The following is a 14755-nucleotide window of genomic DNA, read 5'->3' as shown; positions in this document are numbered from 1 at the left end:
GCTCGACGCACACAGACACTTACAAATACATAGACGAACAGGCAGTCACCCAAAACATTTCTCATATAGAGGCATCGCACAGTGGTTTACATAGTGTGAAAATAAAGACAAAAAATGACGTTGATAGAAAATTAAAAGTTTTTAGAAATCAATCTTGATTTTTGTATTTTACAAATATTATAAATTCTTAATTATTTTTATGCAATTGTATTTACTTACTATATACTTAGCGTTAGAGTACCACTGTCCACAGGCCCGACAAAAGCATAAAAACAAAAACCACAAATTGGCAGCGTCTGGCAACGTTTGTTTGATTGTTGTTGTTGTTTTGCACCAAAGATGCCAATGGAAATTTTCGAAAATGTAACGAAAATTGTTGCCTTCCATATTTCCAGTGTGAATTGCGCGGCAGCCTTATTTCCAATTAGAATGTAATGCCTATTTATATAATTTTATAACTAATAAAATTATATTGTATCTACTTGCAGATTCTCTTCTAACTCAATATTGTCTACAAAAATTATAAAAAAAAAATAAAATAAAATAAAATAAAATTTGTAAATATTTAATTCTACAATCTCGATTTTACACAAGGATCAATCTGAATATTGGTCAAGCAAAACGTAATTTTTTTGTACAGCAAATTAAATCGTAAGAAAGCGCAGGAAAACCGTTAAATCTTGAGTCAAACAACTAGACCAACCAAATCCAATTAGAGTCGAGTTGGAAAAGTCAACAAATGCAAGAAAAATAAGATAAAGAGCTTGCAAACGAGCTAAAATTAGGGGAGTTAGGGAATAATAGAAATAGAGATAGAGAGATAAAGAGAGTAAGGGAAAGAGAGAGCACCAGAGGATCGTTTTATCAATTCGCATGCGCCAATGAAAACGTCGCATCCTTCACACGCGTCCGATTTCGTCATCGACAACGCCGTCGTTGCCGCTCCCAGTTCCGCTACCGGTTCCGGCTCGGCAACAACAGAACCAGAGCAGATCTATAGGCCACGTCTCAGCACCTATGCAGCAGCAGCAGCACCAGCATCAGTAGCCCCTGCGCATGGGCTGGACGTTAAGCCAACCGTCGAACAGATCAGCATTGGCATCAGCTGCGATCTGAAGCCCATTGTCTATCTAGACGCGGAGACACGGCAGCCGCGACAGCGCAGCGTCATCATCAAGCAGCACTCACAGCATAATCAACATCATCAGCAACATCATCAACAGCAGCAGCAACATCATTATCAACAAGAACAGCAGCAGAAAGCGTTGTCCAAGTCAGCAGCAGCGGCCAACAGCAAGCGAAAGCGCGAAACAGGTGAGTTTTTATATATATTTGAGATAAGTTGGGAGAACTGGGAATATGCTCCGTATGTATATAGAAGTTTACTAAAAGTCTGAAAATCTGATCAGAAGCTCAGGTGACCAACTTAAGAGGGAACTAGAGAACTAGGAGGACAGTTCATATCTGAGAGACTTTAGTTTTTTGATGGACTTGTTTCTTCGCAAGTTCTCTTGGGTTCTATTGGGTACTACAAATGGATGCAGAAGTTGAATAGTGTACTCAAGGAAAAGTAGATTGTAGAAGTAAACGTATCAATTCGATAACTGAACTTTAGTTCTATTGAAAGAACAAATTCCATTCACAGCTCCAACTGGTTGAATAATGAATTTGCTGATGCATTCTTAGGCAATATTTCATCATCTAATGCCGAGAGAAATACATGAAATTATCTATGGGCAAAGGTCAGGGCGCACCGGATGCGAATAGAAAGACTGTTATCGATAAATATATATATATATATATATATATATATATATATATATATATATATATATATATATCATTTAAATAAGTATATAATTCAGTTAATATATATAGTCAAAGCGTGCTTAAATTAACTTTTGCCTCTGCCATTTAGAATTCCAAGAAATATCTCCCATTCCGTTTTGTTTATTTATGACTTTGGATAAAACAAATAATGCTCCAAAATTTGTTTTTTATCTGAAATTTATTTCATGTGCTGCCAACTTTGATTGCCATAGCTTAAATCATTCACTGTTATCGTTATCGTTATCGATATTTTGATCGGACAACAATTTATGAGTATATTTGATATATACGCATTCATTATGCGCTCTCTATAAACAGTTCTCTTCTTTTTGCCATTTGTCTCTTATCAATGGTATTCTCGCATTATATATCGCTATCTCCCTGTCTCCCTCCCTCTTAGTCTCTATTAATAATCAAACAATAAACGTGAAACCATGCGAAATTGTATTCATGTTTTATTGTTGTTGTCACTTGGTTTCAATTGGAATTTGTTGATGTTGTTGCTGTGGCTTTATCCCCCTTGGGCTTGTGTGTGAATACCCAGACGCTTATCATCGTTCTCTTTCTCTTTCTTTCTTTCTGATTTTTCCTTCTTCCCTCACTTTGTTCTCTATCTTCGTTCATGCCTCATTTGCCTCTCTTGTCATTTCGCACTGTTCCCATCTCAAACATATCTCTTATCGCTCGTCTCTTTTAACTCTGTTGATGTTTTTATTGCCTGCCCCTTTTATTATTATTATTATTTCTCGCTTGTCTACGCTTTGCTTGATTGTTTGTTTTCGTTGTTTTCGCTTTTATTTTATATACGTTATACATTCTTATTAGATATATACACTGATACATATAAAACACATACACTTAGAACAAAACTTATGTTTATAGAGTCTCCAGAACGTTTCTAAGATAGTTTATACATATATATATATATGACTTAAATCTTTTCTTTAAGTAGTCAAAACAATCGTCTTCTAATCTTGCTGCTCTGTCCTTAGTATTAATATTGTTATCGATAGGCATATGTGGTAAACACACTCTTAGCTATTGTTAGGTATTAGTTATCTATCGATAACGAACAATTGTAGCTCTTTTATTAGTAAAAATTTATTTGCCTTCACCAATATATATATATATATATATATATATATATATATATATATATATATATATATATATATATATATATATATATATATTCGATAGTTATATACATTGAATGCAAAAGTAAATCTTTTGCTATCGATAATTTTGAATTTAGACTTTTTTGAATGAGACTTTCGTTCAGCTTGTTAATATGCGACTGGTGAATTATGATTTTTTCAGACTCGTACATCTCATATTTTGATTAGTTCCAATTTTTTATAAGATAATGCAGAAATCTAAATAAAGATCCAGTTGAAGCGGGGAAGGAATGCAGATAATACTTAGTTTTTGCTTTTCCTTTTCCTTAGTGTCTCTGAGGCAATTACCCACCCCATAATCGTTTTTTTTCTCTCTCTCTCTCTCATTCCCTCCCTCTCCTTCTCTCTTAGTTTACATTTAAATTTTGTTTTCTTCAGCGTTTATTTATTATTTATTTCTTTATTTGTCTTTCGCTTACTGCGACTTATACATTTTTGTTTGTATAGCCCTCTCACTCGCGCATTTAACATTTTTTATTTGTTTATGGCGTTTTTTTGTTTTTCTTTTTGTTTTTATTTTTGCCTGTTTTGCTTTTGGCTAGACTTTTATCGTGATAATACGTTGAAATACTTTTCAGAGCTGTTTTCGCATTATAGTGTGTGTGTGTGTGTGTATATAAAAATAAACTGTTTTCTTGTTTTTGTTACTTGGATATGGTTTTGCCAAGCACTCGATAAGAAAGAAACCGCAATTGGTGCTGGTTCCTTCTGGAACAGTTCAAATGGATCCGATAAATACTCAAAATAACCGTTAAATATGCCAACAGATTGTTCAACTTCCAGCCTTTAAATTAAGAGAATGTTTCTAAAATGTTCGGTTTCAGCTCATTCTAGTTAAAGGTAAAGATTTCTTTAAGATATACATAAATATACATATACATATATATCTATAAATAAATAAATATATATATATATATATATCATAACTTAAATTCATATCGGTCTGATAGAAATGAGTGTATCTTTATCTATCTTTAAATTTGGTCCAATATTTTTCAATTCTTGTAAGACAATTCCTTGCCATATGACTGAAAAAACTGTTTTTATTTGTGAACCAAATGCAACTTAGTTTTAAATGGAGTTTCTTTCCACTCTTGGTAGCTCTCATGCCATCGAAGATCTCATGCTCCACTTCCAGTGAGGTCTTTTATCTCTGTAAAATCTGTTCTTTGTAACAGCAAGAATGACACACATAACCATCAATGGTCTCTCAACTTGTTTTATTTTCCACTTACTTTACAGTTTTCGCTCATTCTCTTCTTCCTGTGTGTACTTTCTCCCATAAATCGTGTTAGCAACAAATTGCAATTTTTGTGATCTGTGGGGACTCTGGCTTTGCCCTATTATTAAGCAGTGGGTGAAAGGAGTTAAACTAGCTGAATTCCAAGTGTGTGTACTAAACACAAGCTTGCTATTTAACTCGGTTTGCTCACACACACAAACAAAAGCATGCACAAGTAATGCCTGCAGCTCTGCTTGCAAAAAACGAGAATCTTCCAGTCTGCTGCTTCTGCTTCTCTCTCTCTCTCTCTCTCTTCTTCTAGGCTGCTTATGAAGTTCTCTCTTCTCTGCTCTTGTTCCTCTTTGCTTGTCTGCCTTGCACGCATAAGTTACATCAAAGGCATTCTAAGCTAGAGGCAGCACCCACCCCACCTGCAGGAGCAAGTGAGAGAAGGCGTGAGTTGTGTAGAGCGCGTCGGTCATATGCCAATCACAGTTGCTGCGTAGCTGCGTTTTCATTTTTGTTTTTAAATTTGCTTTAGTTTTTGCGTCTTTCTCAACCCGCTGCCAATGACAAAAAGTTATTTTTATTATTGCATGTGTGTGTATATGTGTTAGTGTGTGTCTATGCGAGAACCTGTAAACATACAACGCCATGTAAATTAAACATTCATGCAAGACGTCACGTAGCTTTTAGGCGAAATTCCATGATATCCAAATGTTAATTTTTTTGTGTAAACAAAGAGAGTAAAAGAGTTAACGACCGACCCCATTGTGCATATATATGGTTGACATTAGGCCTACGCGAGTTAATTGGTAACAAATGAAATGCAATTAAGTGAAATTCATCGCACCTGTATGTCAACTGCGTGATCGACTGGAAACCACTGGAAATGGAAATGGGAATCGGAATGCAAATGGTAGTAAAGGTGTGGCAATCGAACGTCATTTGCAATTGCTGTAAATTTTCTTAGTCATATTCGCCGCGAACCTTGTGGCCAAAAGCCAGACCTCGACAGTTAATGTGAGCTGCGCTTAGCTAAGGTTAAGGGAAGGCCACTTCAAGTGGGCGAGTGCGAATGTTAACTTAATGCGATATAAGCGATATACTTACACACATATATACATATGTATTATATCTCATTTAAGTCTATGCAAATGTTGCTAAACATGCTTGTCGTGCGTATCTCTGTGATACAGCTGCTGCCTGTCGCAATATACACACACACATTGCGTGTACATACATATATGTACAAAATTTCAATAAGCTCGCAAACATGGCGCGTGCGACAGAGACAGAACTTTGTCATGTCAAAAAGGAACAAAAAAAGAGGCAAGCGTATGGTTTTTATACTAGTGGGTATATGCGACTTGAGCTGCTTATAGAGTATCTGTAAAGCTTCTTCCACTTCTACTTCTTTAATTATATAGTAGCTTTAAAACTAACTTAGTCTGAAAATAAGCAGATTTTTGCGTTTTTAATGTGTTTTCGCGAATTCTTTTTTCATATTTAACTTGAAATTGAATTGAATGATGCCTCCAGTTGACCCCTCCGTCAGTTTCATTCAAATATTGTGGTCTAGAAGCATATGTAGATTACATAAGTATACTAGATAGATACCTAAATATATTACATATTATTAATATCTATTGGTTTTCTTCTTTTATTACAGGTAAGCAATTGCAATTTGGAAATACTTCAGCTAAAAATAGAGTAAAGTGAGTTTAGTTCGTTTTAATATATTGATTTCTATAGATGATATATGATGATCTGGGAAATAATTAATGATCGACTTGTACAGTTCATGGTTGATTACTTTCAAAAAGAAACCAAAACAACAATAACCGCCCCTCGTTCTCTCAGTGTATGAAAGATTGCTGGACCAGTTTTTTGTGTTTGAGAACTTGTTTTAAATTTTGTTCATTTTTTTTTTTTTTGGGTGCACACTTGCACAACAAACGCAATTTATGTGTGTACACACTTTGCTGTTGTTGCTTTTTATAATTTGACTTTTTGTTTTTTGGGCAACTTTTCAATGGAGCCGGCCTCCAAGTGCAGCTCCAACTTCAACTTTTCAATGCGAACCTCGGGGCGGCGTCGAATGGAGGTCAAAACAGAAGAGAAAATTTGCCAATAACATCAACAACAATAACAACAATGTTGCGATCAACAGCAGCGGCACTGCTACTCTCCCTCTTCCTCTCTCGTTCTCTTCTTTCGTTGCCTTGAAGCTGCTGTTGTGGCTGCGACGCGACGTCGGCTTCAACGTTGACGTTTGCTTTACTTGTTTTATTATCGTTCTTGTTGCAGCACGTAACTGTCGCAGTGTCTGTGTTTGACTATGCTTGTACATGTATGTGTGTGAATGAGTGAGTGAGTGACAGTGCAGGCTGCTTTTCTGTGTTGCTCAACGCTCTATCTGTCTCTATCTCACACACGCACGTTGTCTATGGAAATTGAATTTAAATTGGGTTAACAAGTGTTAATGGACAATTCCCAAGCCCAGTAAATGCAGTGAACAAAACGAACGAATGAACAAAAGCGCAAAGTACAGTAAACACAAAGTACCGTAACTGTTATGTGTTGGCTTTGCTGATTACTTTTTTTGTGAAAGATTGAATGCAAAATAAGCATGAGAAAGGGAGTGTCACACAAAAGAATCAACACTGGAAAGGCAGCTGGAAATAATGTTAAAATATTTGTACATATACATATACATAAATGGATATTCTTAGGGAATTTTTTAAGCTTTCGTCTTTCATCAATTCACCTTAATCTTAATGAAATCATCAACAGCGCCACCTAGTGCTATGTTTTGCGCATAGATTATGCAAAATACAGGTAAAAAAGGTTGCTTCTTACAAAAAAAAATCAAATTAAATAATATCAAAGCTGCTTAGGGTCGGGAAAATCTCTTGTGAAAATGAAAAACGTTGTGCAGCGAAATGTGCGATTAAAACCAGAAAGAGACAGCAACACACACAGCAAATTGAACAAAAATAGAATTACCTTACCAAGTTGCACAACAAGCCAAGTGGGCGTATGCCAAGAGGGGAGGGGGAGGGACAGGGTAATTGCGAGTGCGGCTCCGTCACAACACATTAAACGCAATTATAGAAAGTCAATTGAGAAACGAGCGAGAGTAACAACAACAACAACAGCAGGCTACAAATTGCGCGGGCGTCGCCGACAGTGACAGCGACAGCGACGTCGCTGTCGCCGTCGACGTCACACAGAGAGCTCAATGGTGAGCAACAAGCGCAACCCCCTTTTCAGCAGCGTTTTTCCATTTGCATGCGCTTCGAGTTTCACTGGAAATTAATCCTTTTGCCATTGAGCAGCTTCTCAACGGACACAAACACACATATTTTTATCGGCTCTGCCTTTTCGCCAGCTTAATGCTTGGCTTAGCAACACAAAGCTCCCTACTTTGTCACTTCGGCCGCCATTTCTCTCTCTCTTTCTCTCTCTCTCTCTCTCTCTCTTTCTGTTTGATGCTATGCTTGCAATTATTTTTTATTGGACTACTGTGGATTTTATTATTTTCGCTTCGCTTTCTACAGGTGTGCACTGCCGCAGCGCTGCAGCAGCGATGACTAATGCTAAAATTGTTTATTATCTTAATGTTTGTTTGCAAAAAAACAAGTTTTAGCTGACGTATCAAAAGCTAAATTTTATTTATTACGATTGGCTTCAACATCAAATTTGAACATTTTCAAGCTATATATTTTTTTCTCTCTCTCTCTCTATCTTGTCTCGACTCTTTTGTTTCGTGCTTTATTTGCACAAGTTCTTTGCTTAGCTTTTTTAAGGTTTTCTTTTGTTTGTTTTTATTTTTCAAACTTAAAACAAAATGCGGAAATTTTTTTGATATAAATATTTGTATAAAAAAAATAACTGAAGGTCGCAATTTATTTAAAAATATTTTTTGTGGAATTTCCGATTTTAGACAGAAAAGAAAACAAAACAGAACAAAAATAAAAATAAAATTTAAAATTGTTGCGAATTTTGCTCTAGTTTTCTATGGGTTACATGAACCAAATTTTAATATGTCTTGATTTATGCAAAACAATTTTTAACATTTAATCGAGCATGGCAATAAACATGCGAATACTCTGTAATATAACAAGCATAGGCTATATAAAAGAAAAGAGTATGCCCAATAAGAATCGGGTTGAACCTATTATATTTAACGTAGTCTTGCCTTACAGGGTATTTCCTAGTTGTTCAGCTTTCTATTAAAACTTGCTGTGTCTTCTGCATAATATTAAAAAACCACGCCAAAGTTATGCGACACGAATGTTGCTCTGATTGGACCCTCAACAACCCATTCTAACCATGCATTCCATCTGTCTCTCACTCACTCTGCCTTGCTCGCCGTAAAATCGCTGCAATTTGTGTGTGTGTGTAAAATGTTCGTGTTGGAACTCGTCCACGTAAAAATGCGACTGGCGAAATTGTCAAGCGCAACTATGTTGCACTATGCTGTTCTTGTTTTTTTTGTTTGTTGCTGTTTCTTGTTTTTCTTTTTTGCTGGTTTTTGTTGGCTGTCGTCTCATATTGAATATTTTCTTGGCTTTTTACAGCATTTTAAGTCGTTTATTTTAAAATTCTGTCGCTCGCCCCAGCGTCTCTGCTCTTTTCTTCCCCTCCCGCTCGTTTTTCCACAAATGTAACGGGTGCTGATGCTTCTGCCTTTGCTTGGCCGCAAGAACAACATTTTCGAGCTGCTTTGTTGTTGTTGCTGGCGACTTCCGTGTATCTTTTGCTTCTTCATGTTCTTTATTGTTGTTGTTTGCACTAGCTTACGCGTAATTAAGCTGAAAAAATATTCATGCGTTCGCCTGTGCTCTGCTCAGAGTTTCTGCTTCTTCTTTCTCCTGCTGCTGCTGCTGATGTTTTTTTAATATTTTTGGTGGCCATTTGCACGCGACGTTACTGCTGGCGTCGCTGCTGGCGTTGACCGCTGAGTAGGGCATTTTTTCTTATGATTTTTGTTGCTGTTCTCGTCGTGGCATATGAAAATGGAAATAGCTTTGCTGCACGCTGTTTTTGTTCGTGTTGCTACTGCTACTGCTGCTGCTGTTGCCAGTTGGTTAAATTACTGATTAGAATTTTAGCATAGAAATCTATTTTGGAATACGGCTGTTGAATGTTGTGCATTCCAGCATGGCAGTTGAGCTAAGAGAGAAATTTATCTCTATGATCTTATGCTGAGAGAGCGCACACACACTCTCTTTCGATCATTCTTTCTGTGTAAGCTTTTCAGTGGCTTTGTGTGGGGATTCCATTGTATAAAAGTTGTAGCAGAATTAAAGCTTTGTAAAGCAAAATGTTGAAATGTGTTTGTACAGGTATGAAAGAAAACTTTGTTTAGCCCCTCCAAGGCTCATTAAATTTGCTTAAAAGCCATGCGACATTCCACTAATTCCAATCAGTGCTAAAGCCATAAAAAACCACAAATTATTAATTATGTGTAATTTCATAAAAGGCTCAACATTAATTAACGCGTTTTGTATAATTTCTATAATTAATTGCTTGTATTAAATTAATGTTTTGCCTGAATTATTAATACAACACGAAAGCTAAAGTATGCCAACCTATCCCACCTCGACCCACCCCCTTCCAGTTGGTGCTTTCTTCTATTTTCGACTTTGCCAAAAGCTGCACTCCACAGCAAAAGCGGCAGCGATGGCGACGGCGCCGTCGACTGCGACTGCGACTGCGATGTCGACGCTGCCCAACTGTCAACACAAATTGAAAAGCTGTCGACGGCGCCAACTCTTCTCAGCTTTCAGTTGGCAGCCTATTCGACGCCGCACCGAAGTGAGTTTCACTGTTCACCCTCGGCCACCTCTCTCTCGCTGTCTCTTTGCGCCTTCCTCTGTTTCTCTCCAAACTGCTTACAATACCGTCTGGCTGCTGTCAATTCGCCTGCACTTCGCCCGCTCTCTTCGCTCGCCTCTGCTAGCACTTTAAGCACTTTGCTTAGGAGCTCACTGCTCCGTTTTTATCTGCTTCTTCATCTTAACTGTGTTTTTGTTTGTGTTTGTTTTTATTTTTATTTTTGTTGTTGTTTTTGTTTTCATGCCGTTGTCTCCTTGAATTGCTTTGCAGCTTAGTTTTATTTCTTTGCTGCTTTGTTTCTTATTTGCTGGACTTATTAGTCATTGCAACATAGCCTCACATAGCGCTACAGCTAGCTACAGTTCTGCATCTCTCGCTCCCTCCCATTATACTAGGGATGAATTAGTCATGCTTACGTCGTCGCAGTCTGGCTTTATCCCTTACCTTTAAACAAGCTCATCAAATATACAAATTTCATCGATTGGGGTTTTTCGAAACTCTGTAATAAAAGTAGCGTGTGGATGACGTTTTTATGGTATATATATACATATATATATATATATATATACCTTTATTATATATTTCTTGTAATACTACCTCAACATTTCTTTGAAATGTACCCTAGATCTAAGAAACTGAATATTTTAAGGAACTTTTTGGGGTTTTCCTTTGATTTCATAGAAAAGTCTCTAAGAATATAATATACTGTCTCTCTCTCTCTCTCGCTCTCTCATCTGCGTGTCTTTGACAATTCGCTAACTGTTTTTGCCTTTGGGGCTTTCCCCCCGAAACACCTCCAGCTGCTGTCGCTGCTTCTTCTTGCAGCCCTTTCCTGTCTACTTTATTCATAAAAGTTTTCGGGCTGTTTTTATACCCTGATCCCATTAAAAATGGGAAATCAGGGTATAATGGTTTTGTGCAAATGTATGTAACAGGCAGAAGGAGGCGTGGCAGACCCCATAAAGTATATATATTCTTGATCAGGACGACAAGCCGAGTCGATTGAGCCCTGTCCGTCTGTCTGTCCGTCCGTCTGTCCGTCTGTCCGTCTGTCCGTCTGTCCGTCTGTCCGTCTGTCCGTATGTGTGAACGCGTGGATCTCAGCATCTATAAGAGCTAGAGACTTGAAATTTTTTTTGTAGGTCCGTGTATAGCACGCGCAGGTCAAGTTTGTTTCAAATATTCGATAACTATTCGCATTTAATTGTTATCGAATAAAAACATTATTGAAATGCAGTAAATAAATTATATCTCGAACGTCTTAAGAGCTAGAGCCTCCAAATTTTGTATTTAGTCTTATATATATTTTATGCAATTTTGATTTTTGTTGGATTTTGGATACCGGCTCCAAATTCCCCCAAATTCTTAGAATTTAAGTTTAGTTGGAAATAGGGCCATTATGTGAAGGCGTTTGCATCTCAACCAAGCCAATAGGATATGTAGATCATATGCTGAAAATTTCATTAAAATCCATTAAGTAAAACAGAAGTTATTAAACAAAACGTTTGGCCAATTTCCAAAAGCACATGTCAGCAGCGCCACGCGCACGCATTTTTCCTATGCGTGTGCACACATACATTCAAATGCGTGTATTCTTTTCTATTCCAAGAATTGAAATTGCGATTGAATTGTGCTGAATTATTAGCTGCTACTTATGTTCAAATTTGCAACAGCCCGTGCAAGAAGGACAGTGGCTGCGTTGGTAGAGGCCCCGCTCGTATGCAGCTTGGTCCGGGTTCGAGACCGGAGGAGATGAAATGTTTTTTACTGTTTTATTTTTTTTTTTTTTAGTTATGAAGTGGCGGTGTTGGTAGAGTTTGTGCACGTTGCGCAAATAATCCGGGTTCGAATCCTGGTCTCGCAATGTCGATTTTTATTTGTTTTCTCTTTTTTTTTAATACTCGATACAAACTACGGAAAATATTACAAAACTCAAAGGACTGGGATCAGGGTATCTCCTAGTCGGGCACCCCGACTAGAGCTTTCTTACTTGTTTATGTTTATTTATGGTGAGTTTTACCGCTTCGTTTTATGGCTGACCACTCGATAAGGCAACGCAGTCATCCTGCCCATTTCCAGGGCACCAGCCACGACCTATGTAACTACAATTCGTCCTTTTCGTGCTATTTGCAAATATATTCAAGGAGATTTCGAGTGGTTTACTGCTATGTTGGGAGTGAGCTGGTAGCGAGCTATGAAGAAGGCGCATATACGATGGGAAGGCATACGATATATACATATGGATATATGTATATATCCTTATATATGCTTCCTCAGCTAGATAAACTTAGTTTCATATGGGTCTAACAATTTGTTGTTCCATTACATATATTAGATACAGATACAGATAATTTATAGCTACAGTTTTCTCGTGTAAAATATATATACTTTTACCTGATAAAGGTACTTTATTTATCTTATTTTTGTCAGATTCGTAATTCTACCAAAATCTGTAAATGAAATACATTAGAACTAATGTAAATATAAAATATATATTTGATATATGGAAAAGCTGTCATATGATATGATATTTGAGTTTTCTATATCTTTAGAGAGATAATCTATTCATTCTGTATCTCTATTCATAATAAGTAACTTTTCTATGAAGGTTGCTCGATAAATAGCTTACAATATATGTTATATATATAAGAATAATCTGTTGATAGATCTGATATAGATGTATTAAAATAACTTGACATATTTTGGTAAATCCTTTAGAACTTTGTTGACTCATATCTATGTATAGCTCACATAGGTTCTAAGTGTATTTCAAGTTGAGTTAACTCGACTTCTGCTTCTTGCTTAACTTTTCCCATTCTCCAACTCACAAATTCTCAGCAGTTTTCATTTCCGTTTGAACTATTTTGCCTGCGCAAGAGGATGCATCGAGCAGGTGTTTCATGCTAAGCTCAGGTGGCAATAAGGGGCCTATTTCGGGGGTCTTTGAACTGTTTGTTGTTGGCGTTTTTGCAGCTCGTAACATTTAATGTGTTTGCTGTGGTTGTTGTTGCTGTTGAATTTATTTCTTTAGCTGTTGCTCGAAATGAAACACACTTGAATAATAATTTTATGTTTATGATTCCGGCTATCGCATGCTACTCAAAAGAGAAAAAAAACACATATATATATATATATATATATATATATATATATATATATATATATATATATATATATATATATATATATATATATATATATATATATATATATATATATATATATAACTGGAGACAATTGCATAAATTGCTTAAAATGGGAATCTTGCCAAATGTTTCGAATCGATTCAATCTATTTCATATAAAATAGTTTCTATTCTCTCCTCTTCCTCTATCTTTCTCGCTCTGATTAGGGGCGTGCCAATTGCTAACTAGTTTGTCCGCTATGCCACGCCCACTGGCCACATCGATCCACATGCATAAAGCAATTATATGTCTATTGATATATTTGCATGATTTTGTTTAGCCGAGCAGAGTGCACACAACTGTGCCACATTGTGTGGCAAGCACTCTGGAGACACGAGATTTGCATCGCCGCCCATAAGCAAACACCACACAGGAGGCGTGTGTGTGTGAGTGAGTGTAGAGTGTGCACTAGTTATTGCTGGCTGATAATGAAGCTCGTGCGGCCACGCCCACTTCAGCAATACTATTCAATAGCCTCCTCGAGCAGTGGAATCAGAAGAAGAAGAATCTTATCAGTTTATTGCATTTATTGACAGTTGCTCGACTTGATTTGCTATGCCTCCTGCCAGCTTGCGGCTTATCAAGGCAACGGCGACGACTACTTCTAGACGAGAGTAAACAGAACTATCTCCTCTTAAATGGAATGAGATTAAAGTAAATAGCATATATTCTATCTATATATACAGGGTCTATCTGTAGTCTGTTGGCTTGATGAAGAAACCAATTTCATTTGTTTATATTCATTAACCATGGATTCTGCCAAATCCCTTTAAACATTATTAAATGTATTCAAGAATTTTTATATTTTCTAATGCATTTTTATAATAGACAACTCAGTTATACTTTTCGCTTTGTTTTCACCTGCTTAAGTGAATTCTATATTCACTTTTCTACTACTTTTGTCTTTTTTTTTAACTATTTTTATAGCATTCTATCTCTTTAGTCTTAACTGTTGACTAAAGACATCCCATATTCATAATACTCAAGCTCTACTACTACTAATACTACTCAGAGTCTACAAAAATAAACAATTTCATATAAATGAATCGAATGATTTTGCCTACGCTGATTAAGCTGTTATGCAAAAGCTTTTTGATTAATGAAAATGCGTTCGCTTCTACCTGAATTGAATTTCAATTGATATATATATATATATGTAGATGATTATATAGTGTATGTAGTATATATAACCTACATATGTGTATGTTTATGTGTTTCTTATCGCGAGACAACAAACCCTATTCTCTGTTCTACTGCCCTCCACTGCCTCCTCTTCGCGCCCATCTTCTAAGCACTTTAAATGTTAAGCCGAAAATTGCATTTATACATTTCAAAATATTTGCGGGGCCTCAGCAAATGGCAAAAGGCAGCCAAGCACCAAGTGGTAAGGCGCCCAGGCTATACCCTGTAATTGACAGTTGAAAGAGTTGATAGCAGAAGTTGAACTGCTTCCAAATGTCTAAATTCCCATTTTTTGCTCTTCTGCTTTAGCA

The 14755-nt window shown here is 36.6% G+C and overlaps 1 protein-coding gene across 1 annotated transcript in view; it reads left to right on the top strand.

Moving 5' to 3' along the window:
* Positions 1-488: 488 nt before the first annotated feature.
* The window catches only part of LOC111601040 (homeodomain-interacting protein kinase 2), a 31257-nt gene continuing 16990 nt past the window's right edge, over positions 489-14755 (top strand). The window contains exon 1 of the mRNA XM_030225792.1: positions 489-1314. Coding sequence (XP_030081652.1) covers positions 882-1314 — 433 coding nt within the window. The 5' untranslated portion in view covers positions 489-881. The remainder of the gene's footprint in view (positions 1315-14755) is intronic.

Source organism: Drosophila hydei, unplaced genomic scaffold (genome assembly GCF_003285905.1).
Source record: "Drosophila hydei strain 15085-1641.00,03,60 unplaced genomic scaffold, DhydRS2 tig00008140-arrow-arrow-pilon, whole genome shotgun sequence".
Lineage (NCBI taxonomy): Eukaryota > Metazoa > Arthropoda > Insecta > Diptera > Drosophilidae > Drosophila > Drosophila hydei.
Note: the sequence above shows the minus strand (reverse complement) of the source record. Positions and strands in the feature narration are given on the sequence as shown.